The sequence below is a fragment of the Oryctolagus cuniculus genome, chromosome 13, assembly GCF_964237555.1.
Source record: "Oryctolagus cuniculus chromosome 13, mOryCun1.1, whole genome shotgun sequence".
NCBI lineage: Eukaryota > Metazoa > Chordata > Mammalia > Lagomorpha > Leporidae > Oryctolagus > Oryctolagus cuniculus.
The window spans coordinates 108693562-108720724 of NC_091444.1; the positions used below are offsets into that span (position 1 = coordinate 108693562).

Consider the following 27163-nt stretch of genomic DNA (forward strand, 5'->3'; position numbering starts at 1 on the left):
AAGTTACCACCCGAACCCCTCTCTTGCCTTCCCAATCTGCAGTCGCACATTCAGAAGTTGCTTTTTAGAAACAGTCATCCTGGGACGTCCAGAAAGCTCAGTGCTGCGTCTCCAGAGCTGAGCCAAGTCAGGCCCAGCCGAACCCTCCGCTGTGTGGGCGGCCATCAACCAGGTATCTCACTGACCAGCACATCCCGGGTTTTCCGTGAGAGCGGAGAACAGAGATTTTACTGCAGAATGAAGTCCCAGAAAATGACCACCCAGGCCTCCTGACAGAACTCACTGCTCCCCCCACCCAGGACTGCTTTAGAGCTTTCTGAAGAGGGTGGCCAGGAGAAACACCGTTAAACGGGAGGCCAGGCAGACAACAATTCTTTTTTCCTTCAAAAAGTTCATGGAAAATGGAATGAAAAGGTCATTTTGGTGCAAAAATTTCTAAAATCCATGCACGCGAGCAGCCCTCAAAACATTCACGAGGAGCCGGCACTGTGGCATAGTGGGTAAAACCGCCGCCTGCAGTGCCAGCATCCCATGTGGGTGCCAGTTCGTGTCCTGGCTGCTCCACTTCCGATCCAGCTCTCTGCTATGGCCTGAAAAAGCAGTAGAAGATGGCTCAAGTCCTTGGATCCCTGTACCGTGTGGGAGACCCAGAAGAAGCTCCTGGCTCCTGGCTTCAGGTTGGCACAGCTCCAGCCACTGCGGCCATCTGGGGAGTGAAGCGGATGGAAGACGCTCCCCCCCGACTCCACCTCTCCTTCTCTCTGTGTGTAACTCTTTCAAGTAAATAAATAAATCCTTGAATTCATTAAAACTACATGTTATGGGAGAAAAACTATAGACTTCAGAATTTTTTAAAGATTGATGTATTTACTTGAAAGGCAGAATTACAGAAAGAGAAGAGACAGAGGGAGATCTTCCATCTGCTGGTTCATTCCCCAAATGGCCACAATGACCTAGCTGGGCCAGGCCTAAGCCAGCAGCCTGGAACTCCATCTGGGTCTCAGACCACAAGGGGGAAGCGGCCCAAGCACTTGGACCATTTTCCAGTGCTTTCACAGACACCCTAGCAGGGAGCTGGATCAGAAGTGGAGCAGCCAGGGCTCGAACCAGCGCCCTTATGGGATGCTGGCACCAGCTTTTCCCTCTACACCACTGCACCGGCCCCTCAAATTTTTACACCAAAATATGCTTACCTTTTAATTCCATTTTCTGTAAACATTTTGAATACCCTCCTGTGTCCCATGCGACATTTGAGACATACGCGTCACAGAGGTTAGCCAGCATTTCTCTGAACTTCTGACTTCTAGGCATCCTGTTTCTTGCTCGGTTGTGTTTCCAAATCTGGCACAGGGGCTGCGTGTGTCCCCACCACTCAGTCACACACGTAGGTTTTGTTCAAAGGCAGACTGAGGTGCCTCTTGGGTGCTGTTTGGGGTGCAGCGCAGGAGGATTCAGCGTCGCACTCTGCCGTGGCCGAATGCGGTCTGGCCCTCCCAGGCTTATGGACGTGGAGGTGCTGCCCTCCTTGCAATGTCCCAGTTAAGTTCTTTTCCAAATGCCCCATTAGCAGCCAGAACTTGCCAGTTCAAAATCTGGTTTTGAGTCAGGTGGGTTTGACCACAGTGACCAAAACCTGTGACTTCTTTTTTTTTTTTTTTTTTTTTTTTTACAGGCAGAGTGGACAGTGAGAGAGAGAGACAGAGAGAAAGGTCTTCCTTTGCCGTTGGTTCACCCTCCAATGGCCGCCGCAGCCGGCGCACTGCGCTGATCCGATGGCAGGAGCCAGGTGCTTCTCCTGGTCTCCCATGGGGTGCAGGGCCCAAGCACCTGGGCCATCCTCCACTGCCTTCCCTGGCCACAGCAGAGAGCTGGCCTGGAAGAGGGGCAACCGGACAGACTCCGGTGCCTGACCGGGACTAGAACCCAGTGTGCCGGTGCCGCTAAGTGGAGGATTAGCCTATTGAGCCACGGCGCCGGCGTGACTTCTATTTTTAACACTACTCTTTCATAGTCTCAGAAAAAGCACTTCCACAAATCTTTTTTTTTTAATCCTTACTGAGTGTGTTCTGGGTTTCCGGAGCGCAGCCCAAGCAGATACTGTGGCTGAGTTACAGGAAAGGTTTCTGACACAGTGAGACTGCTCTCCATGGTGTTAATAAGCTGATCCACTCAGCAAATACTCATTGAGCGAATACCTGGCACAAAGCAGGACCTAGAGTCACAGAAAACAGGAAGCTCTGACTTGGCTCCTGCCTCAGGGACTGCAGAGCTGCAGAAGCGGAGAGCAGCAAGGCAGAGGAAGAGTCGTGGAGAGTCCCAGGACGTGCACTTGAAAATGGCCGGGGTTGAGCAGTGGACAGTAGGCAGGGCAGGCCAATGGGACCCAGGGAAGCATGAGGATACAGAGGCACATGGCAGCCGCACGTCCTGGTGGGAGAATCCACCACAGAAACGAGCTCTGAGCTGCAGTGTGGGGAAATCGGAGTAGTTCTTCTCGCAGGCCCAGCAGATGTGCAGAAGTGCCGTGGGCCATTCCTTAAAAGAAAGTTATCACTGATGGAGATGTACACTTTCGAAAGGAGTCACTGGGGTGTTGACCGTCTGTCACCAGGGCTGCAGCAGGTGTGTTGAGCGTCTGCCACCTGGGCTACAGCAAGTGTGCTGGGTGTCACCTGGACTGCAGCAGGTGTCTTGAGCACGAGTCACCTGGGCTGCAGGTATGCGGGTTGTTGTCATCTGGGCTGCAGCAGGTGTGCAGGGTGTTGTCATCTGGGCTGCAGCAGGTGTGCTGGGTGTCACCTGGACTGCAGCAGGTGTCCTGGGTGTTGTCACCTGGGCTGCAACAGGTGTCTTGAGCATGTGTCACCTGGACTGCAGCAGGTGTGCTGGGCGTCTGCCACCTGGGCTGCAGCAGGTGTCTTGAGCACGTGTCACCAGGGCTTTAGGTGTGAGGGGTGTTGTCACCAGGGCTGCAGCAGGTATGCTGGGTGTTGTCACCTGGGCTGCAGCAGGTGTCTTGAGCACGTGTCACCTGGGCTGCAGCAGGTGTGCTGGGTGTCTGCCACCTGGGCTGCAGCAGGTGTCCTGGGTGTTGTCACCTGGGCTGCAGCAGGTGTCTTGAGCACATGTCACCTGGGCTGCAGGTGTGAGGGGTGTTGTCACCTTGGCTGCAGCAGGTGTCCTGGGTGTTGTCACCTGGGCTGCAGCAGGTGTCCTGGGTGTTGTTACCTGGGCTGCAGCAGTTATGTAGAGATCAAAGACACTGCTCCAGCCCTCAGGGATTTGATCCCAGGCAAGAATGTAGGACCATGAGCTGAGGCCTCCCAAAGGGGTGAACACTGAGTTGGGGTCCACACGTGCCAGGCATTGTGCTTCTGGGTGAAAGCTCAGGGTGAGGCTCAGTCATTTGAGAAGTTTTCCTGATCAGCCACCAGTGGGGACTGGAAGTCGGGAGAACTGGCCTCTGTGTCCTGAGGAAAAAGGGGGCTGCAGGAAGTGTTTGGGGAGACAGTGACAGGAGTACTGCCTGCCATGCAGGGGCAGAGGACTGACAGCACTGGAAAACAGAACAGATAAGTACAGCAAACAGCAAGCAAGGGTCCTGTTGGAGCCAGATGGAGTGTGTTTTCCATATCTGAAAGGCAGAGAGACAGGGAGCGACAGGGAATCTTTGGGATTGTCCTGGGTATAGTGGACGTCCGGGTAGACGTTTTTAAGACTCCTCGTTTTCATTGTTACAATAACAATGAAGACACAAGATGTAGGTTTCACCACATTAGCAAGGCTTGAGTGTGCACTGAGCCTGGTGACTCTGTCATATCATTTCTTCTATCCCCTTCCCAGCAGGCCGTGCACCCCTGAACATAGCCCGCTGTCCTCCTCCTCCCTGGCTGCCACCACCCCACTCCATCCTGTGGTGTGACGGGTTGGGAGCCTCCATGCTGTGAGCCTATGCTGGGATCTTACGCTGTGTGTCCTCTGAGTCCAGCTCGTTTCACTCAGCCACGTAGGACTCTGAGCGTGTGTGTGAGAGACAGTTTGATGAAGTTACGGTGCAGTCGGATTGGCTGACGCTTGGACCTGGGTGTGGGAGGGATCAAGGAAACATGTGCTCAGGGCAGGACAGTACCAAACAGATGAAGATCAGAGGCATGCCCCAGATTGGTTGGTTGGTTCTTAATGAAAATATGACAGGATTGGGCAGCGGAACACAGGGAAAGACCAGACGACCAGGCAGAGACTGCCATGGAGGCAAGCACAGAACACAGTACAGCAACCCCAGGTCACAGGGCAGGGCCGTGTTATCCGGACGGGGTGCCTTTTGTCCTCATGGGAAGCTGCTCACAGCTGGGGTAGGCTGTGGCTTGAGATACCCACATCCCACTTCAGAATGCCTGGGTTCAAGTCCTGGCTCTTCGGCTTCTGATCCAGCTTCCTGCTAACGTGCACCTGGGAGGCAGTGGTGGCGGCTCAGGTGCCTGGGTCTCCGTCTCCCACATGGGACCCAGATGGAGTTCCTGGCCCAGCCCTGGCTGTTGTGGGCATATGAGGAATGAGCTAATGGGTAGAAGACCTATTTGTCTCTGCCTTTCAGATAAGATGTAAGATGAACTTAAACGTGAGATTGGAAACTGGTGGGGAGGGGGCCCTGTTGACTTGCCCCCTCCTGCTGAGGCTTGCACTTTCCCGCTCTTCACATCCTCCTCCTCCTGCTTCACCTTTGTTTTGGCGGCTTTCTTACCGCTGGATTATTTCTTTACTACCCCACTGTCAAAGGCACGTTCTTGGCAACCTGGTGCTGGGCTGTGGCGAAAGGGAGGCTCCTCGAGGGTTAAAATAAGCCCCATGTTGTGTGTCTGCTCTAATTGCCCACTGCTGCTTTCTCCTTCGCCAGATTACCCCTGCTCCGGGATGCTGGGCCTCGTGTCCGGGCTCATTTCCGACTCCCAGATCACAGCATCCAACCAGGGGGACCGGAACTGGATGCCTGAGAACGTGCGCCTGGTGACCAGCCGCTCTGGCTGGGCCCTGCCACCAGCCCCCCACCCCTACACCAACGAGTGGCTCCAGGTGGACCTGGGTGAGGAGAAGGTGGTGAGGGGTGTCATCGTGCAGGGCGGCAAGCACCGGGAGAACAAGGTGTTCATGAAGAAGTTCAAGATCGGGCACAGCCACAACGGCTCCGACTGGAGGATGATCACAGATGACAGCAAACGCAAGGCCAAGGTGAGAGCCAGACGGGCAGATGGGGCCGGGAGGACAGATCTGCCCCAGACATCGTGCCCAGGGAGGTCTTGCAGGAGGGCATCTGTCCCGGCCAGGTCCTTCCTCGTGGCCAGGCTCCCGTGTTGCCCCCGCGTCACCCCCTTCTCGTTCCCTGAAGCTCTGGAGTCAGTGCTGGGGTCCAGAAGCCGACAGTTCCAGGGAAGATGGGAAAGTGAGCTGAGAGGCAAGTCTGAGATGAGCACAGAGACTTGGGTGAAAGCCCCCTGGTCCCCACTGGGACAGAGGAGGGGAAGGGCTGACCCAGGAGCTGGGCTGCCGACCCGGAGCTAACGTCTGCTAGGTCAGATGGGCCCCCGCCTTCTGTCACTCCCCCATGGGGTGAGCACGCTGCTTGCTGTGCAGTCTGTTAGAGGGCACAGGACTCAGTGGCTGTTCACTGTGTAGTCTATAGCGGGTGTAGGCCAGAGTGGCTGTATACTCTGCAGTCTGTAAGGGGGTGCAGGACACAGAGCACCGTTTACTGTGCAGTCTGTACCTGGATGTATAAACGTCAGTCTATCAGTCTTTTGAATTATACGTCTCAGCTGTCGGCGTGTGTCTGCCCCCAGTCACTGGTGGCTTTGCCCACTACCTGGCTACTCTGGGGGACTCATTTCAGCACACCTCAGAAAATACATGGAAAACAAATTTAAGAGACATTTTTATCCAGAATTTTTAAAAACTACGCACAGTTTTTTCGCAGGCACATTGCATGGGTCTCTGGTAGACCCCTCGGTGGCCTCAGTGGCTAATTTTAGCTTCTAGCGCCTGGTGTCACTTGAGGATGCCATGAGTCCAAGCGTTTTGATCACTCAGGTCAGAGCCTTATGCTGATACACACAGCCATCCCAAAGGCAGCACAGTCAGCTTGGGATTGCCAGTGAGGGTGGGAGAACGCGTCAGGAGCTGGTCCCAGGACTCGTCTTACAAGTCCACTGTGGGGTCTTGAGCTCCTTGGCAGACAGCCCTGGCAATAGTGGCCCCACCCCCGATGAGGGGCAATGTGGTGGGGACCATGGAGCGAAGGCCTTGGCCTAGAAGGACCCTGCTGGGCAGTGATTGGTGCCCAGCGATCACAGTGCGGGGAGTAACTGGCACAAGCCCTGGGCTAAATTCACCCCAGAGGGTCAGCTCCTCCCCTCCTGGGGGACCGCCATGTCTCCGAGGGTGCTGGGAAATGGCAGGGGCTGCCCCGAGTCACTCCCCACTCCTCAGGGAGGCGACAGTCCCCGGCCTGAACCCCACACGTTCCCTCCACCCCTCAGCTCTGCATGGTCCCTGTTTCCTTCTTTCCCTCCGGTTAATGAAGTAGAGGCAGCTGTGCGGAAGCGGCAGGGGGGGCCTCTGTGCCTGCCCTGCCGCAAGTCCTGAGAAACAGGGTCCCCGTGTGCACTGACCGCTCCTCTTCTGTCCAGTCTTTCGAGGGCAACAGCAACTACGACACACCCGAGCTGCGGACCTTCCCACCAGTGTCCACGCGGTTCATCCGGATCTACCCTGAGAGGGCCACCCACGGCGGCTTGGGGCTGCGCATGGAGCTGCTGGGCTGCGAGCTGGAAGGTAGCGTGGCTGCCGCCTCCCCACACAGCTGTGCTGGTGCAGGCCAGGGATGCAGCTTCCCGGGGACCCCCTCTGCTCCGGTCAGGGTCCGTGGGGCTGTCCGCCCATCAGGTGCGATTCACAGAGCACTCTTTCCCCAGTGAGGGACCCTCAGAAGCATCGCACACGTTCACAATGCCACTGTCAGGCCCCAGAGGAGACCCTCCCTCGGGAAGGCAACTCGGAGGCTGACAGCGGCCAGGGCCTGCACTGTGCTGGTGGCCAGCAGGAAGCGAGGCATCAGGCTCAGATGGACACGAGTGAGAGCACGGGCAGTGCTGCTGAGGACTGCACCCCCACAAAGGCTGTACCAAGGACAGACTCCCCCCAGAACCCACAGCTCAGGAGGCAGGTATCCTGTGTGTGATGGCGCCAGTGAGGGACCGCACGCTTGTTCTGAGGCAGGCAGGCACGGACGCAGCTGTTGCCTCCCATGCTTGGGTTTCCATGGCCTAGCCCTGTGCCCGACCTTGGGGCTTCAGCAGAGACCCCTGAATTGAGGGGTGGAGGGCACGAGTGAGCAAGAAGGCTGAGCCTGGTACCCTGGGTAAGTGCAGACTGCAGGTGGAGGGCTCTGCCTACGGATGTGTCTGGTGGAGACCGGCCAGGCAGAGCAAAGACAGGGTTCTGTTCCCTGGACTCCATGTGCAGGCCCCCCCCGAATACCTACTTTGCACCTGTGCTACAGGACACACCTGAGCCGAGTTTGGCCTTCGATGAGTGTCCACTCTGCTGGACAGCAAAGAGAACATAGTTCAAGTAGGAAAATGGGGCAGAGAGAGAAAGAATCCATTTTCTACATTTGTAGTGTAACACAGAGTGCACTGGGCCACTTCTGATGTGCAAGGTGTGCTTGACAAACAAAGCCTACAGTAAATATGAAATGAGAAGTCGTGTGTCCCTGGGAGGAGGGCAGCCACAGGAAGAGAACGGGTAAGCAGATAGGACGCCACAGTCCTGTGACAGCAGCAGCCAGAGTCCAGGGCACACGTGCACACGTTTGCCCAGAACCGACATGCACACTGTGTGTGTGTGTGTGTGTGTGGTGAGCCTCTGTTTGTTATTGTGTATAGTGGAGCAGTTGAAACTTAGCTGTTTTTAAGACGTATTTATTTGAAAGGCAGAGGGACACACAGATCTTCCATCCACTTATTCTCTTCCCAAATGGTTGCAACAGCCGGGACTGGGCCCAGCAAAAATCAGACACTCCATCTGGACCTCCCACATGGGTGGCAGTGACCCAGGAACTTGGGCCATCTCCCACTGCCTTCCCAGGCCACTAGCAGAGAGCTGACGGGAAGTGGGGCAGCCAGGACCTGAGCCAGCACTCCTGTGGGATGCCAGCGTCTACCTGCTGCACCACAATGCCGGCCCAACACTTAGCTGTTTGAGTCTGTCGTAACTCCGCTGAGTACTGAGGCACAGAGACAGACAGGGTCAACTTTCTGTGAAAAAGCAGCAGTGACCAGAGGACTCCTTTGGGCTGAGGAGGGCAGCGCCACCTCCCCCTCTGCACATTGGTGTGGTTCTGAGGCAGCCAGGGAACGACAGTGAAGTGTGATGCCAAACACAGGGAAATAATAAACAGACTGAAGGAAAAGCCAGACTAAACCAAGTGTAAGGACTTCCAAAGCAGACTGATGAGCGCTGGCAACCTTTGAACCACAGATCCAAAGACAGCTGTCTGGGCAGGGACTGCAGTCCCGGGGAGTCGGGCGCCCGAGGCAAGTCTTCAGATGCACCTGCTCTGGAGAGAGGGCTGTCAGGGGACAAGGCTGCTGCACGAGGAAAGGGGCAGCTCTTTAGCAACAGCAGTGCCAGGGTCCTTCCGAAAGTACACAAAGAATGTGAATCAGAGTAGACGTGGAGCTGGCATCGTGGCATAGCAGATAAAAGGCACCACAGGCCTGCGGTGCAGCTCTGAGTCCCGGCTGCTCTGCTTCTGATCCAGCTCTCTGCTGTGGCCTGGGAAGGCAGCAGAAGATGGCCCAAGTGCTTGGGCCCCTGCACCCACTTGGGAGACCCAGAAGAAGCTCCTGGTTCCCTAGCTTCATCTGTTGTACAGCCCTCTGGGGAGTGAGCCAGCAAATGGGAGATCTCTCTCTATTAACTTTGACTTTCAAATGGAAACAATTTAACCTTCTAAAAAATTTACTTTGGTGCAAAAAACAAGGTTGAAATGCATGCAGCTTTTCCATAACGTGCCCTTTTGAAGCTGCCTGGAATTGCACTAACCGCAAGTTGGGACTCCTTGTGGGGAAGACTGGGCCATCAGACACCAGGGGCATACAGGAGGGCACGAGCCAGTTCCCTCACACTGGGAAGCCAAAGGACAGCTCAAGCGAGCTCTCATCCAAGTTCTCAGCCCAGGGTCACGAGCAGGCTGGCACACAAGACAGCGTCAGTGATGGGGCCTCACAACCCAGGTGCTGGGCTCCGAGGGGGGCAGCCCGCAGCCTGACCACAGCCCTGCAAACCCCTGAGAGTAACATGCAGACCTTGTTTCAGTGCCCACAGCGGGGCCAACCACCCCTAACGGGAACCCCATGGATGAGTGTGACGACGACCAGGCCACCTGCCATAGCGGCACGGGGGATGACCTCCAGCTCACAGGTGAGCCACCATCTCCCTTGTACCTGTAGTGCATTTCACTCTGAGACCACCCATTCTGTGGGCTGGTGGGCACTGGGGGGGTGGCAGGGTTGTCCTGGGGACAGGATGTGGGCATTGTCACTTGCTCATCACTATGACAGTGGCAATCCCAGTCTCTGCTCAGAGCCAAAGGCTAGGATGATGCACTTGGATAAAAATGTCTCTGGGGTTCCAGATGCTAAGATCCCCTCATCTCCCATCCCCTCCCTGAGTGATGGACACTGCACCCTGACCCTAACCACGCCCCTTAGAACGCTGATTTTCCTTTTCTGACAACACAATGACTGATTGATTAGCGCGATGTGTAACTCTGAGGTTGCATTTTGTAATTCATTTCATTGCAAATATGCAAAGACAGCACAGTGGAGGTGCCGTGTACCCCCTGACCTACAGCAGGGCACAGAACCACTGTCACCAAAGGCACCCCAGGACCTCTGCCCAAGTCTAAACTCGGGTTCACGTGACACCTGACTCTCACAGGAGGGTCTGAACTTGGGCCCAGGTGCTGATCTGAGTTTCTACAGAAGAGACTCAGAGCCCAGACAGATTGTCATGGGCAAAACGAGAGGATGTAGCCATGCCTCACACAGATGGAGTCTTGTGACTGGGAGCGGATTGGTGCAGAGGAAGTCAAGTGACTTGTCGGTGACTCGCAGGAGCGTGAGCTCAGCACCCTGAGGCGTGACAACCTGCAGAGAGAAGTCCTCCCCTTCAGCCCCGTGAACTAGGTCTGCATCGAAGCTCACCTCCTCATGTCCAGGACAGCCCATCCCTTACATGCAGAGCTTGTGCAGACGCGGCCACCTGGATGAACACGGGCCTTTTTTTGGGAACACATCAAGTTCAAGGTGAAGGCCAGGTGCTATGGACCCACACAGCACTGCTGGTAATGACTCCACCACCAACCTCAGGGTTGTGGAGACCCTGTAACCCACTGGAGAGGACTTGGATCACAGAGGGTCCTCTCCAGTTGCCTGAGGGGGTGCTTTCCTTATGAACCCTAAAGTGGCAGCAGATGTTGGTCAGAGACAAAGACCGGGACTTACTCCTCACGTCAGAACAACCAACCAACTCCTTTCTCCACCGGTTCTTGACTGGACCCATTGAAACTGAAGCTTGTGACGCCAACAGGGTGGGCACGTTTGCCGGGGGTGAGCTGCACAGGGCTCTAGTCACACAGAAATGTGCAGCTCCTGCGAAGCCATGGTTGGCTTCCCTTCAGTGTTATAAAAGTCCATGCTGATTTTGGTCTTCATATTACCCTATAAAAGAAAGACAGTAGTGTTCTTCCTCAGGCCAGAGTGCTTCTCTCCACAGTGCATAAACGAGTGCAGACAGGAGACCCTATAGGGGCATGGACAGTGCCCACGGCACCCACAGCAAGAGCAGGTGGCTCTGGAAGGCAGAGCCACGCTTCAAGTTCATTTCCAGTATGGAACCCAACTTCCCTTACTGAGAGCCCACTCTGCTTAATGACGCAGTTTGCCATTCTCTCCTACAAAAAGGAAGGCTCATGTTGGGGGGTTCAGAAAGCTCACAGTGGGACCAAAGGGATCTGATGCAGCAAGAGTTGCAGTGCGTGCACGGTTTTCAGTAGCACCCCTGCCATGAAATGTGAACGTTTGACCAAGGGTGTTCTCTCCCCCTGCCGGGTGGGGACACAGAGACTGTGGTCACTGCTGCGTCTGGCACCTGTTCGCTCCTGCACATTGATGACCTGGTGTCCATGCCGGGGGCCCTGCCTATACACAGAGGGGCAGAAGCCCTGAGCAATGCGCGTCTCCCATGCCTCCCTGCCACAGGGACCATTCACCCCCTCAGCACCTCATGTGCAAATGCCTCTGATGTCACCAGATGGCACAAGGGACCCCAAGAGGCCACATCACGCCTCAGAGCCCCTGGTTCCCAGTGCAGAACCTGGCCCCGACCTGTAACAAAAAGGATGCCAGGCACCGGTTTCCCAGCGGGAATGTGCTCCTCCACGCGTTCTCCTGTGAGCACACTGGGAACTGAAGGCCTGAGACGGCCTGTGTGACCTGTGTGAGCTCCCTCCTCCTGCCCGCTGCACTGAGGCCACGCACAGGTGTGGCTGCTGCCCCATGCCTGGGGCTCACGCATCTTAAGAGCACAGCTTTGAGGCCCCTGAGTCATGCAGGGCGTCTGCGACCTGTCTCCTCATCTGTAGGAGCTGCAAGGTGGGCCTGGCCTGTGCAGCACTACCAGAGGGGGCACAGTGACGGCACCTCACAGACATCCCCAAAACCTTTGCAGGCCCTGCCCCTGCACCACGGGTGCACCTGAGTAGAGAACAGCAAACCACCAGTCCCCAAACTTCCTTCAGTCATCGGAGAAGCTTCCAGAAATACAGCCTTGAAGACTGCAGCCCTAGAGCTTGCGGTCCTTGGGTCTGGGTGGACACGGGACAGGAAGCTGCAAGTCGAGCGAGTGCTCAGGCCATGCTCCCTGCTGGGCAAGCCCGAATGCTGCTCTGCCATGGAGGTGGAGAGAGGGTGCCGTGGGGGGAGGCGGGGAGCACCCAGGCTGCGCCTGACCCAGCCTGAGCGAAGGCTCGCTCATCCAGGGAGTTTCTTGGGTCTGTGCAGCAGTCAGCTTCTCTAGGCCACACGCTGGCAGAAAGGCCTTTGGGGGAACCAACAGCTCCAGCTCTCCTGCCCTCCCTGTCAACCCTCAGTCGCTGGAACAGACTGGGCCCAGCCCTGCCACACCCCAAAGCACCATCTGAAACCTTAGAGACGGGCTGCAGCTTCAAGTCAAGTTTAATACCCAGGGGCCTACAGCACCCGGAAACCCTCGGCCTGCTCCTCGTGCTTCATGCATGCTCGGTGGGAGAAGCCACGAGTGCCCTGAGCGGGGTCTCGAGCTGCCCCACCTCCTGAGCACTTTGTAAAGGGATGCGCCAGAATATGCCCAGTGCTTGCGAACTGCTGAGAGCAGGCCTGGAAGGGCCGTGCTGAGTTTGCGAGGGAGCCGTGGATACCGGAGGAGGGCCTTCCAAGCCTCCGTGGAAACGCGACTGAAGGATGAGCACGTTTCACAGAGAGCTCGTGGAAAAGGAGTTTCACGAAATGGTGTACATGGAGGCTCCCACTCCAAGAGCCTTCATCTCCGAACAACACGCTGTCACTGTAAGAATCTGTGTTTCAAGGAACTTTAAGGTTCCAGGTAAGCGACCACGTGTATCTGCTGTCACAGCGAGCAGCTGCAGAGAGATGGTGGACCAGCACAGGCCTGCAACTCACTGCACTTTCTCTGCCTTTTCTCCCTTGGTTCCCTGTCGTCTTCCAGGTGGCACCACTGTACTGACCACGGAGAAGCCGACGGTGATAGACAGCACCATGCAATCAGGTACCCCCAAAGAAGCAAGTGTGGTAGGCCTCCCTCTCCCTTCTGCAGCCGTTGTCACATGGGGACAACGCCGGCCTCCCCCGAGGAACTGCCCAACATACTTTAGATGCGTGCGTCTTGGACAGAGCCGTGTTTGCAAACTCCAGACAAGGAGCTCTGTCAGGCGGCAGCCTACTGTTTATTTCCATCACATTCTGCAAAGCCCAGACAGCACAGCGTGTCAGTGCCGCCTGCCCCAGAGCTGGCAGAGCGACAAGGGTGTCTCCAGTGGGCGTGCACAGGAAACCGCAGTTCAGAATAGGGGGCAGAGAGGGAACCCTGGGAGCGGCAGCCCCTCCTCCCATCAACAGAAAGGCCAGCGCTGCTCTGCCCTCTGTTGTCCTGAGTCCTCAGGCACACTGGGTTTGCAGTCTCAGGCTGGCTCCCTACAAGTCACCCCCCCTCCTCTGTGCCTCCCCTAGGGGCGTCCTGCCCACGAGGGAAAGCAGGGAGGGTGTTATTAAGGGCATGCTTCCTTTGAGGGAACTTAACCCCAGAACCTGAGTCCCCACTCCCACACAGCTCCAGGGAAACTGGGGAGCTGCCTCCCATTCCAAAACCAGAGAACCTGTCCCAGGTGACAAAGCCTGGATCAGAGTAGGGCCAGTCTTGGAAGTCATGTGACTTGCACATGACCTCAGGTTCCTGGGCTCACCAAGGAGCTGCAGGCCAGCAGGTGCTGTCGCAGGGTTCCAGGCATCAGAGGGCAGGTGCCTTGCCACCACCCAGCAGGACCCCCGCTCCCACTGTCAGCACAAGTTCAGTTTCTGCACGTGGCTTCCTGTTGGGGTGCTCTTGTCCAGCTGGACAGTCAGCTCAGAGTGCTTTGCCAGGCCACTTGGTTTCCTGTTTTCTCACTGTCTGAGTCCTAAGCCTGGGCTATGAGTCTTTGTTTGCTGGTGGTGGAATGTATGGAGGAGCTGGTCCTCCGTCACCTGCTGGCCCAGCCAGTGCACAGAATGCCCACCAGGACCTGGTGTCTTCAAGTCAGGGATCGGTCCGGGTGTGCACTCAAGGTCAGGACCACACTCCTCTGGCCGCAGACCTCCCAGCTCAAGTGCAGGCCCCTAAAACATCACCATAATTCCACTGCACCACAGACCCACGCCAAGACCTGATACCTCATGCTGAGGACGCTGATTCCTATAATCAACCCAGAGGGCACAGGACACTCCTGTCCTGTGCAGGGGATCAGCAGGTGCATCGGAGCTAACAGGAGTGAGCACTGCCATAGGTGTGTGGTGGTGCTACCACCCACCATGGGTCTCAGCGCCTTCCCAGCCTGTGCTCACCTGGGCCCTAGACCCCAACTCGTCCAGCCAGCAAGGGAGCCTCTGAGTAAGCAAGCTTGCACCCAGGAGAAGTTTTGAATGCCGATTTTAGTAGTTAAATCCTAGGCATGTGTGGTGCTAATGACTCAGTTCCCAGCTGGACCTGCTCACAGAGGCTGTACATGTTCTGAGTTCAGGAAGAGGGTGGGACAGGTGACTGCCATTGGTTTTATTGAGGACCCTGGGGAAACAGGGCGACTCCTGGATGTTAGTTCATCTGTGCATGGACTTTGTTTCTCTTTCTTCTCTCTCTTTCCTGTGCGTACTTGTGGGTATTCTATGGGTTTTATCACTTTCTAGCCAGGTCTGAGTTGTTGGCACTGGTAACTCCCCTCCCAACCCTCCCCCGCTAAGCACAGTGCTTTTGCCTTCTACTGTATAGTCGAGGCCAGAGACAAAGAGCAGTGGCTGGGTGAATGTTGTATAGTTCTCCTTGTTAAGGTCACAGGACTGGGAAGCACATGGGGTGTACCTGGGGCTTGGCATGGCCTCCGGGTGTGAGGAAGGCAGACAGAACCAGAGCATGTGGGTGTGCATCTTGGGCGCCACAGTTAAGGAAAAACGTCAAAGCCAAGTGCACATCAGTGTTTTCTAACATGAGAAGGTGTCCATGGGCACTCAGCTGCATCCCTTCTGTGTGACCCACTCTCGCTGCACGGACCAGCTGTGGACTGGAGAGAGCGTGCCCTGCCCTTCTGATGGCCTCTCCCAGGACACTGGCCGGGGCAGCCCCAGCACTACCTGAAAAGGCTCACACGTGTACTTGCGTGTGCCTCGCATGGTTCCCAGCTGGCTACGTCCGCCCTGTGGGCAGTCACCTTGTTACTAGGAGGGCCCACCTGCTTGTCCTAACTCCTGTGGTGGTTTCCCTCCAAAATCTGACGGGAGCTTGACGGGAGCTCCTCAGACACTGAAACGCAAAGTGGGCATCCAGTTGTCAGCGCGGGGAGCAGGGCCCTGCATGGCAGGCCCGAGACACAAGGCCAGCTTGGGAGGATGGGCAGAGACCCCGTCCACCAGATCCACTCACCACCCTGGAGGACGTCCCGGGTGCCTCTCTGTTTCAGTGCTGCCATCTTGTGGACCTGAATGCCCCGTGTCCGGGTGCTTCCCGCTCCCCAGGGGGGAGAGGACTCAGGCAGGGGAGCAGGCGGCTCGTGTGCCTCCCATCCCCGGAACTGCTTTAGCTGTTCACTTGGCTTTGCCAGAATGAATGCCCACTTTCCCATATTCCATGCAGGACAGGGAACCCACGCGCTCTCTCCAGATACCCGAGGAAGGTTCTGTGGCTGTCTGGACACATAGTGCGGCTTAAAGTGGGGTGGCCGACTTACATATAGATTGAGAGAGTCCCTAACAAAGCAGAAACCTACATTAATGGCTAGATTTCTGCCCTGACGGCACAGACCCAGGGCCCCAGCTGCCATGAGAGCAGAGCCGCCCTCGGATGCCCTCCCAGGTCCACTTCCCACTGTGCATGCACTCGGAGACTCCTCCTTGGGAACACAGCATCCGTCATGCTAAATATCCAGGGAGCAGGAGGAGCCCAGAGTGACTGCCCTGCTTGGGAAGTGGCCTCCCCAGGGACTTCACGTAAGCTCCATCTGACAGGCAGCCTGGGTCTCAGAAAAGCTGCACAAAATGAAACTGCCAACCGATCCCATGCACATTCCCGCGATTCTGCACACGCGTTGGGTTCTTGGTTTCCTGGGCCTGTGGCTTTCCCAGACGTGCAGCTGGGCAAACCATGTGTGCCATGGACGGCGAAGGCCTCCCAGCCTGAAATGATGAATCTGTCTCCCTCCCCGCCTGCTGCAGAGTTCCCCACATACGGATTCAACTGCGAGTTCGGCTGGGGCTCACACAAGACCTTCTGTCGCTGGGAGCACGACAGCCACGTGCAGCTCCGGTGGAGTGTGCTGACCAGCAAGACCGGGCCCATCCAGGACCACACAGGTGCGTGGCCAAGGGCTCCTGCCGGCGGGAGGGGTGCTCCAGGGCCTTGCTCTCGTGGGCTAGGAAATGCCGTGCACGCCCAGTCGTGCCTCTGTGTTCTGGAAACGGGCCCTCCGCCTCGAGGAGGGCACAAGGTCAGGAGGCCGACTTCCCACCCAGGAGGACGGCGCCAGGGCCAGGCTGCATCAGTCTGCTCACTTCACACTTGCCCTGGGGTTCTGATCACGGACAGTTCCAGACATACTCAAAAGCAGAGGCAAAGGGCACCATGAGCTGGGTGAGTGACCAACCGAAACAGCCCCAAAGCACAAGGCGAGGCTGTGTCCCTCTCACCCCGAGTCTAGAGTATTCCCCACCAAGTCCAGGCATCTTCCGTGCCCCCTCACTTATTTGACAGCTACAGACAGTAAGAGAGCCCGGGGCTTCCTCATGGGGGAGGCTGAGGGTGTAGACCTCAGCCAGCCCCCGCTCTGTCTCCCTGTAAGAGGCAGTGGGGGCAGGGCTGGCGGCGGCTACAGTGAGCTGCCCTATCCAGCCCACCCCATTCTCCTTGGCTGGCCCCAGCCCGTCCTGCCAGACCTCACTCGAGCTCGTCCCTGCCGTGCCCTGCGTGAGAGCGTCTGTGGCCCGTGGCTGGGCAGGACCCTCACATCACTCTCCTTGTCTTCACTCCCTCCTCCCTTAAGGAGACTGAAGGGGCTGCCTTCTTGCCTAATGAGAGTGACAGGGAAATTGGATAAAATTGGGCTCCTCAGTTCTGACACACTTCCCATTGAATCTTAAGACAAGCAGTTTTAGAAAACTTAAAATACTTTGACTGTAAATGGCATCAAATTAACTAAATGCAATTAGCCCAGATGAAGGCAGTAATGGTGGGAAAATTGATGCAAAGTGGGGCCTAATGGTCCGTCAGTCCTGACACTCAGAGGTTAGGACTCTGAAGCTCAAAAGCTGGCAGAGGGAGAGTGCTAGTGACAAGTGTTTCCAGCCCAGACCAGAGCGGGAAAGCCTCAGAAAGGGGGCAGCTGAGAGCTTGCCCTGCCCACTGCAGGGCAGCTGTCCCTGGCCAGCAGGAGGTGAGCCCACGGGGCTAATGTCAGTCAGTGCCGGGCATATTTTTGTAAGGCTACTGGGTGGAACGTTGCAAAGCAGGCACTGGGTTGTTTTAATACAGTCTGGGTAAAAGATCCTGCTATCCATTGTTTTAATTTAAAAGATTTATTTATCTGAAAGAGTGACGGACAGATCTTCCATCCAATAGGCCAGGCCAAAGCCAGGAGACAAGAGCTCCATTTAGGGTCCCACACTGGGTGGCAGGGACCCAACTACTTGAGCCATCACCTGCTGCCTCCCAGGTGCACATCAGCAGGAAGCTGGATCAGAAGAAGAGCCAGGACTCGAACCCAGGCTCTGATATGGATGTGGGATTCCCAAGCAGCAGCTTAACCATGGCACCAAACACCTGCCCCAGAAACAGGTTTTCAAGGAATCAGACAAGTTCTGTTTGCTGTGGGTGCCAGCTGGCTTCTGCCTACCCTCGGTGAGGAAGCCCAGGATGGTGCATTCCTGTAAGACCTGTGGGAATCCATGCTGCCCCCAGCTTCCCTGCCACACACCCATTCCCAGATGTTCACAGGATGGCCTCGGGCACCCTTCTTCCCTCTGCTGAGCAGAGAGACAACAGCGCATACCCCAGCCACCTCCCTCACCCCTCTGTGTTTGTTGCTACAGGAGACGGCAACTTCATCTACTCCCAGGCTGATGAGAACCAGAAGGGCAAGGTGGCCCGGCTGGTGAGCCCCGTGGTGTCCTCGCAGAGCAGCGCCCACTGCATGACCTTCTGGTACCACATGTCCGGCTCCCACGTGGGCACACTGAGGGTCAAGCTGCGCTACCAGAAGCCTGAGGAGTACGATCAGCTGGTCTGGATGGCCATCGGGCACCAAGGAGACCACTGGAAGGAGGGCCGTGTGCTGCTGCACAAGTCCCTGAAGCTTTACCAGGTGTGGCCATGTCCTGGGCTGGGGACTCAGGGCTGGGGTGAGGAGACGCAAGGGCTCCTACAGCGACGTCTGCCCCGAAGACGTCCTCCCTGGAGCCCAGCCCCATGTGCTGGGAGAGAAGCTGCCTCTTGCCAACAGTCGGCCACCACCATGTAGCACTCCTTCCATTTGCTGCCTGTTCCCTGGATTTTTCTTTTTAAAGTTGATTTATTTGAGAAGCACAGATGCTAAGCCAGAACTCCATCCAGGTCTCCCACATGTGTGGCAGGGACCCCCACTCACCTGCTGCCTCCTGGGGTGGGCATTAACGTCCAGTGGAGGATGTGGGCAACTTAACCGCTGGGACCAATGCCCTCCCCACACCCCTTCCATAAGTTTGAATTCTGTGCCATCGCCGGCAGCCAGCACGGACTGCTGGGCCGAGTGCTGGCATTCGGGCTGGACTGCACGTCTGTGCCCTGGCTCAGGCTGCAATCAGGGCGGCCACTTACACCCTGTGAAATGTTCTCATTCTGGCAGGTGATTTTTGAGGGTGAAATTGGCAAAGGAAACCTGGGTGGGATTGCGGTGGATGACATCAGTATCAACAACCACATCTCCCCAGAGGACTGTGCAAGTGAGTATGACTGCCGTGGGTACCAGTGGGTATGTGCCCCAGCGGGAGCCTCCGTGCTGATGGCTCTCACCCACTCACTCACACCTGGTGGCATAACAGGGCCTGAAACCAGCCAGTTCACCCTTAGCTGCCCCATCACCTAAACTGGTTCATTCAGAAAGTCTGATTGAAACCCAGAAAACCTGTAAGTAACATGGAATCCAGCAGAGAAGACAGGCTTGCTGCTGACACTGCACTGGCCACAGCAGTAGTGACAGAGCTGGAAGCTCAGACACCCGTCTCATTCCACAGACCTGGGCTATAGCAGGGCGACCCTTGGGACTTGATAAGATGACACTGTTGATGAGTTGTGTAAGCTTTATGGAAATTGTGTAGGTGTTTCCAACTCTGAAAAGAGCTGACACAACTTAAGAGAAGCAGTGAGGCCCAGAGACTTTGTCTCATATGTGGAAGCTGGTCTTGGTAGGCCCGGCCCCACATGACGAGGTAACTTTACACTCCTGCTCTTGATGCAGAATTGCAAACAGCCTCACTACAGGCAGTGGTCAGTCTGCAGCTCCGTCTGCTGCACAGAACCTTTGCTGGAGACCATTACATCAGAGGATATTAATTACAGCAAAATGGAAAAAACCTACCAGGCAAATCTAAGACAAAGGGGGCCCATAGGCTATAGTGGGTCTCTGGTCACTCCACAACTCTCAAAGCTTTATTACACAATATAGTGACTACAGAATCCCTGCAGTGGCAGTCATTTGGGAGGGTCACCTGATGACACTGGGCAAGAAACAGGAGAGTGAAGTTGTGTGTCTCTGGACTACCTGAGGAATCTGTGTGTGCCACAGCACTTAGCAAGCTGTCAAGAAAGTTGTAACTGCATTACACATGACCCGCATCCAAGTCCACACCACAAGCAGGCCGCATACTGACACGGGGCAGCTACACCACTGTCCACCTCCCTAGTCCACACCACAAGCATGCCGCATACGTCAGGAGCAGTTACATCACCACTGTCCACCTCCCTAGTCCACGGCACAGCTAAAGCGCATATGGCTGCCACGTACTGACAGAGCAGGTGACAGCACCACTGTCCACTGCAGGGTGAGAAGCTGACAGGTGAAAGCCAGGTCTGAATGAGGACACAAAGTGAACTGCGGAATTATAATGCTGTCCAGTGAGTTTTCACCAGCTACATGCCCTGTGCCAGGCAGTGTGCCAGGTTCTGCTGGAGATAGGCTAATGCGATGGATACAGGGGCCCGACAGCTGACTCTGAACATTTTCTTCCCGTGGAATCTGTCCACTCCACATCAGTGGCTGCCAGCACCCACAAGTCACAGCTGCAGGTCCCCTGAGACGCCTCATTTGTGTCACTCCAGCAGTACAAAGGGACCAGAGACAATTCTGCAAGCCCCTGCCTGTCACTCCTATTACTCATCACACCACGAATGTTTACTGAAACGCTGGGTGCTGGGGGAGCGCAGCCAGCCAGCAACTCAGAGATCATCCTCCCCCCCCTCCCCGTACTCAGTGCCACCGTCTGCAGAGGCGTTTAGTTATAACCAGAGACTGGTTATCGGCGCACAGGACACAACCCCTCCCTGCAGAGAGCTAGTGTGGCTTGGTGTCCGCCACCACAGAATGGCAGCCCCACGTGCGGCCCCTAGTCCTCCCTTCTCACCGACACCACAGTGGATCTCCCACCCTTCCCTTCCTGCAGCCACACCCCTGCATTTAGCTGCACACCTAAGGAGGGGCCCCTCGCACTCCCTCCCCAGCACTGGGTGGTTTGGGGGTAGGAGCAATTGTGCTGACACCTCCAGGGGAAGTGCCACAAAGGCTGTGTGGGCTGTGCCGCGGCTGGTGTGGTCTGTATGGGAGGCTGTGTGGGCTGTGCCGCGGCTGGTGTGGTCTGTATGTGTGGGCTGTGCCGCGGCTGGTGTGGTCTGTATGGGAGGCTGTGTGGGCCGCGCCGCGGCTGGTGTGGTCTGTATGGGAGGCTGTGTGGGCCGCGCCGCGGCTGGTGTGGTCTGTATGGGAGGCTGTGTGGGCCGCGCCGCGGCTGGTGTGGTCTGTATGGGAGGCTGTGTGGGCCGCGCCGCGGCTGGTGTGGTCTGTATGGGAGGCTGTGTGGGCCGCGCCGCGGCTGGTGTGGTCTGTATGGGAGGCTGTGTGGGCCGCGCCGCGGCTGGTGTGGTCTGTATGGGAGGCTGTGTGGGCCGCGCCGCGGCTGGTGTGGTCTGTATGGGAGGCTGTGTGGGCCGCGCCGCGGCTGGTGTGGTCTGTATGGGAGGCTGTGTGGGCCGCGCCGCGGCTGGTGTGGTCTGTATGGGAGGCTGTGTGGGCCGTGCCGCGGCTGGTGTGGTCTGTATGGGAGGCTGTGTGGGCCGTGCCGCGGCTGGTGTGGTCTGTATGGGAGGCTGTGTGGGCTGTGCCGCGGCTGGTGTGGTCTGTATGGGAGGCTGTGTGGGCCGTGCCGCGGCTGGTGTGGTCTGTATGGGAGGCTGTGTGGGCTGTGCCGCGGCTGGTGTGGTCTGTCTGGCAGGCTGTGTGGGCCGTGCCGCGGCTGGTGTGGTCCGTATGGGAGGCTGTGTGGGCCGCGCCGCGGCTGGTGTGGTCCGTATGGGAGGCTGTGTGGGCTGTGCCGCGGCTGGTGTGGTCCGTATGGGAGGCTGTGTGGGCTGTGCCGCGGCTGGTGTGGTCCGTATGGGAGGCTGTGTGGGCTGTGCCGCGGCTGGTGTGGTCTGTATGGGAGGCTGTGTGGGCCGCGCCGCGGCTGGTGTGGTCTGTATGGGAGGCTGTGTGCGCCGTGGCTGGTGTGGTCTGTCTGGCAGGCTGTGTGGGCCGTGCCGCGGCTGGTGTGGTCTGTATGGGAGGCTGTGTGGGCTGTGCCGCGGCTGGTGTGGTCTGTATGGGAGGCTGTGTGGGCTGTGCCGCGGCTGGTGTGGTCTGTATGGCAGGCTGTGTGGGCCGTGCCGCGGCTGGTGTGGTCTGTATGGGAGGCTGTGTGGGCTGCGCCGCGGCTGGTGTGGTCTGTATGGGAGGCTGTGTGGGCTGTGCCGCGGCTGGTGTGGTCTGTATGGCAGGCTGTGTGGGCCGTGCCGCGGCTGGTGTGGTCTGTATGGGAGGCTGTGTGGGCTGCGCCGCGGCTGGTGTGGTTTGTATGGGTTTGTATGTTGTTGGCCATTCAGATTTCTCAACTGTTTCACTTGTCAGAACCAGCAGACCTGGACAGAAAGAACCCAGAAATTAAAATCGATGAAACAGGTAAGTTTGTCTTGTGGACGGATGTTTTAAAATAGTTCTCAATATCTTTGGGAGGGAATGTTCTGGGACTTCAGTTCAAATACAGTGAACCCCAGAGGAGGCTCTGGTGCAGGACAGGAGGCTGTCCCAGGAGGTATGAGGTAGGGCCCTGGGTCTGTCTGAAGCGGGACTCACAGGAGCCCAGCAAGGCCGAGAAGAGAGACCGCAGGGCTGTCTCCACCTGGGCATTTAGAGCCATCCCCCGTCCTGGGGTCTGGCTGACTTCGGGGATTGTCAGTTGGGTTTGGTTCATCTTCTCCCAGCCCCCCCCACCCCGCAGTTTAGGGAGTGACAGTGCGGAGGATGGCAGTGAGAATGCACTGAGTCCCGAGCACTCCACCTTTGCTCTCTGATCTCCCCATGGCAGCTCCCCTCTTAGAACCACGGGGACGCTGAGTCAGGCTGCCCAGAGGCGGCGGGATCAGCTCTCAAGTCCGCGTCATCACTGAGTGCTGTGTTGCCATCAGTGGCAAGCCATGGCTTCAGAGTCAGGCCCTGTGGTGGCAGTTTTGTGCTCCGTGCCAGCACTGGGGTTGGTGGCCACTGGTGGCCACACTACTCAGGGTTGCCGAGGGCTGGCCCAGATCCTCCCCATCCACTGCCTACTGCCTGAGCGGCAGTGACGTGCAGGGAGCCACGCTGCAGGTGCACAGAGGTGGGTTCAAACAGCCTCCCCTCAAGGAAGAGCGCCTGGGCACCCCCGGCAGCTCTGGTTTGCTCTGGCTGGGCTCCATCAGAGCGCCGTGGAGCAGGCAGCACGTGGGCTGTGCACTCACACTGTGGTCCTTCCTTTCTTAGTGCCAGGTGACCAGGCTCAGTGCTCCCATGCTAGTCATTTCCTGTGTCCCCGGGGCAGGTGTCCACACGACAGGGGCAGTCTCTCTGCTCGAGCCACAGTCCCCAAGTGAGGAGTCTCCAGAAAGTTCATGGAAATCCATATTATGAAAAGACTACATCAATTTCAGGGTTTTTATACCAAAATAAACATCTTTTTTAAAAGGAAGATTATTTGAAAGCGCAACAGAGAGACAAGGAGAGACAGAGACACATCTTCCATCGACAGGTCTCCCACGTGGGTGCAGGGGCCCAAGCACAGGGGCCACCCTCTGCTGCCTTCCCAGGTGCAATAGCAGGGAGCCGGATTGGAAGTTGAGCAGGTGGGACTCAAAGCAGGGTTCCGACAGGGGATGCTGGCAGTTTAACCCACTCCTTCACAGTGCCAGCCCCAAAATAAACTTATCTTCTCATTCTGTTTTTGCATGAACTCTGGAGTCACCTTGCATGTCTGCAAAGTCCCCCCTCGGTGAGGCCACCGTCCATGCTTGCCAGACACGGTGGAAGCACAGCCCAGGGAGTTCCTGTGGGCTGGTTTGGGATCTGGGGACGCTCAGTGTCCCCCACCCAACAAGCCAGTGACTGGCACCGTGCAAGGCTCAGGGTCTGCGTGTCCGGTGGGGGTTCTGCCGAGGTGGGTCACAGTCTGGCTCCTAGAGGACCCAGCCTCCCCTGTGCTAGGGTTGGCTGCCCCAGAAGCTGAGCTGCCCAATTCCCCTGCACCCCCGTGGCTGCTCTGGTGCTCACGCAGCCCACCCTGCTTCTCTCCTAGGCAGCACCCCAGGTTACGAAGGCGAAGGGGAAGGAGACAGGAACATCTCCCGGAAGCCAGGCAGCGTGCTGAAGACCCTGGACCCCATCCTCATCACCATCATCGCCATGAGCGCTCTGGGGGTGCTGCTGGGCGCCGTGTGTGGGGTGGTGCTGTACTGTGCCTGCTGGCACAACGGCATGTCGGACAGGAACTTGTCTGCCCTGGAGAACTACAACTTTGAGCTCGTCGACGGCGTGAAGTTGAAAAAGGACAAGCTGAACACGCAGAGCAGTTACTCAGAGGCGTGAAAGCAGGCAGGCGGCGAGGCAAGTTGAAGAGTCTAAAGCCGGAGTGGAGGACAGGGCTCGGCACTCCGTGTGGCTGGGAAGCGCGTGGACGTGGACGCTGAGCCAGGCTCTTCTCAGGAGCTGCCATGAGTGTGGCCGGCAGACACGAGCATGGAGCACGCTCCCTGGCGGCTGTGTACAGTCAGGCATCACGTGCTTGGTGTTGACACCAAGTGTGACTGGCCTAACCACTCACTGCAGCTCCGCTCCCCACTCTCTCCTCCCTGTCGTGTGCGCTCTCGGAAACTGCAGAATCCACCATGCAGTGGGCTCTGTGACGGATGTGCCACCTGACGTAGCCCAGTGCCCAGAACATACAACAGCTGCGTTTCCGGGGACCCCCGAAGCCGTCCCTGTGTGTCGTCGCCCACATCGCGTGTGGGCCACGAGGGGTCAGGACGTCTGGTTGTAAAGGTAGCCTCAGTCCCAGGCTAGCGTGTGAGCTCTCTTTACGAAGCAATACCCTCAGCTCCTCTGCACCCCCACCCCCAGTGTCGTGCAGAACCTGGCGCTCGTGAGCTCCGCGGACAGAACTGCGCATCGCACTCCGCCGCTAGCAGCCGGGCACACCGCCAACGGCCACGCCCAGTCCTTGGCACTGGCTAGTCTGCATCCTTCAAGTGCCTTTCATTTGTACTGGTTCATCGTGTTCCATTGGCGACCCACTCTGTTTCCCACCCGGGAGCCCCGCTCCGAATTCCAACCCTGGCACTTGCGGCCCAGACAGAAGGGATCCCTCAGTGCGAGACGCCGGCCCCGGGAAGGCAAGGGCTCTGAGACGGCAGTGTGGCTTGGCCGGTCTGCTGCTCCTGTGGTTCAACCCCGTGTCTCTTGATGCTTTTGTATAAAGCTGCAATACTCTTCCTGTTCTTTCATACGGAATGTATTTTCAAATGTAAACTATTGCTATCTCTCTCTCTCTCTCTCTCTTGCTCTCTCTCTCTCTGTTTCTTTCTCCTAGAATTTAAGCATTTGCCATTGTCCAGGAAAAAAACTTGCAGCTTTAACCTGCTGGGAATGGCAAACGACTTTACTAGACTTTATGTTTAAAAGTAAATAAATAAGGGAAATTCCTAACTTTGCCCTCCAAAGTCTAACTTTGGTTTTCTTGTTAACTGGTTAAAGTGACAGTATCCTTTTTCCTTAAGCCAGTTGTCTGTCCCAGTCAGAACACTCTTCCATAGAAATGTTTGCATTTATTAGAAATGGCGGTAACCCGAAGGAGGAAATAACACTGACTGGCTTTCCAGTGAGACCCAGAGGACGGACGGAATAAAATCTTGAGAATATCTAAAAACGTGAGACGTGCAGAAGTGCATGAGCACCCACTGTACAGACGCAGGGTCAGATGGGAGAAGGGGGGTGGCAGGGAGGCAGCTTAAGGAAGGAGCGGGGGGACAGACGTCCAGACAGGTGTGTAGCACGAGCTACTGGGCCACAGCCCTGAAAGGGTACACGTGACCTGATGCTTCCTGAAAGTTCAGACAGCCGGCCCTGGGGGCTGGCCCGACCTCCCCCTCCAGCGGCCACGCTGTGCAGGGTGGGAAGTGCCCACTTCCTCTGGCGGCAGCACTGCAGGTCGCCCTCCCCCCCTCCCCAGTCCTTTGGCTGAGCGACATCTGCATCACAGACCCCGGGTCCATTCATCTAGGTTTACTGGGATGGAGAACGCTGTTTGCTTCCAGGAAAGTATTGATCACCAGGAATGAACAGCTTCTGTCCACAGAGGCGTTTGTTCAGCCCTAACGCTAAGTCACACCTGATTTTTTTTTTAAAGGCAACAGACATAAATTGTCCTCAGCCGAGGAAAAATGATACTGCAACTTTAAATTTTAAAGTATCTTGCACTGATAAATATATTTAAAAATTATATGTTTATAAAGTTATTAATTTGTAAAGGCAGTGTTACAGAATGTTCAGTTTATATTGTTTTAGATTGTTTCGTAATTTTAAAGGTGTAAAATAACATATTTTTTCTTTATTGAGATCTATAGAACTTTCTGTAGTAAAATGTTTTCATTTTACTGGTATATTATTGCTTCATGTTTTGTACCATCATAAAACTTTGTGCAGATTTTTTTTACAGAAATTTTTATTTTCTATGATAATATGACACTTGTAAAATGAACAGCAAAGCCTTAACTTTAACTGATGTTTGTATTCTCAGACACTGAGCAGCATAAAACCACACAGGACTGAAATGTAACCTAAACTCCGAACTATGACTACTACATTCCAAAGAAACAGCCGAATTAAACGTTTTCATAAAACACCCCAGCTGTGACGGCTCTTACTGCGCCAGCTCCTTTCTGCTTAGAGAAACGGGTGTTTGCTCACGGGTCACTTCCAGGGCTGTTCTAAGTCCTCATCTGCAAGTACCCCAGAGCGAGCAGCTGGTAAGGGACCTCCCGCAGCTCACTGTCCACGCAGACTTTCAGCAGGTGGACGTGGACGGCTGGCGTCACAAACGGCAGCTGCCCAGCCCCCGAGCGCCTGCATTTCATGTGAAGCCCTCTTAGGGTTGGGAAGTTTTGTCCCGGAGGAAGACTAGGGCAACAGACAATCTCCACCCACATGATCAGTCAGGTAAGGCAGGCGTGGGCAAGTACCTCCCAGGGAGGAGCCTCTTCCGTCTGAGAGAAATCACAGAACCCTGGCGATGGAGGAGCAGATGGTAGGGCTGGGGGTGCTGGACAGGTGCACCCATGGTGTCCCATCCCCAGAATGCCCCCCCCACTCAACCCCACGACAGCCCGGGAGTGCTGCCCTGGCCTCCTGCTCTTCCCTGGCGCCTTGGCCTTCACCTCGCACAGTCCAGTCAAGGATGGAAAATGTCCCCGATGAGTGCATCTGCAGGTGTCTGCAGAAGAGACCTGGAGACAGACACAGGGCCCTGTAAATCCTCCACTGGGCTCAACGCCACACTGTGGGTGTTTCTAGAAACACGGTGACGCCTATGAGCCCAGGGTGGTTAATCCAGGGACACCTTACGGGAAACGCTACAGGCTGTGCACAGGGAAACCTCCATCTTCCTGGGTGAGGCCTCCGCATGGAAGGCCCTAATCCCTCCCTACTGCCTGTTAGCCATGGCTCCACGGA

At 56.5% G+C, this 27163-nt stretch overlaps 1 protein-coding gene across 2 annotated transcripts in view; it reads left to right on the forward strand.

The window, feature by feature from the left end:
- NRP1 (neuropilin 1) overlaps positions 1-26336 on the forward strand; it is a 222228-nt gene extending 195892 nt beyond the window's left edge. For both annotated transcript variants that reach the window (XM_051833423.2, XM_051833422.2), the window contains 9 exons: positions 4895-5226; positions 6681-6825; positions 9373-9477; positions 12823-12882; positions 16071-16208; positions 17940-18211; positions 18731-18827; positions 22040-22090; positions 23736-26336. In XM_051833423.2, coding sequence (XP_051689383.2) covers positions 4895-5226; positions 6681-6825; positions 9373-9477; positions 12823-12882; positions 16071-16208; positions 17940-18211; positions 18731-18827; positions 22040-22090; positions 23736-24025 — 1490 coding nt within the window. In that variant the 3' untranslated portion in view covers positions 24026-26336. The remainder of the gene's footprint in view (positions 1-4894; positions 5227-6680; positions 6826-9372; positions 9478-12822; positions 12883-16070; positions 16209-17939; positions 18212-18730; positions 18828-22039; positions 22091-23735) is intronic.
- The last annotated feature ends 827 nt before the right edge of the window (positions 26337-27163 follow it).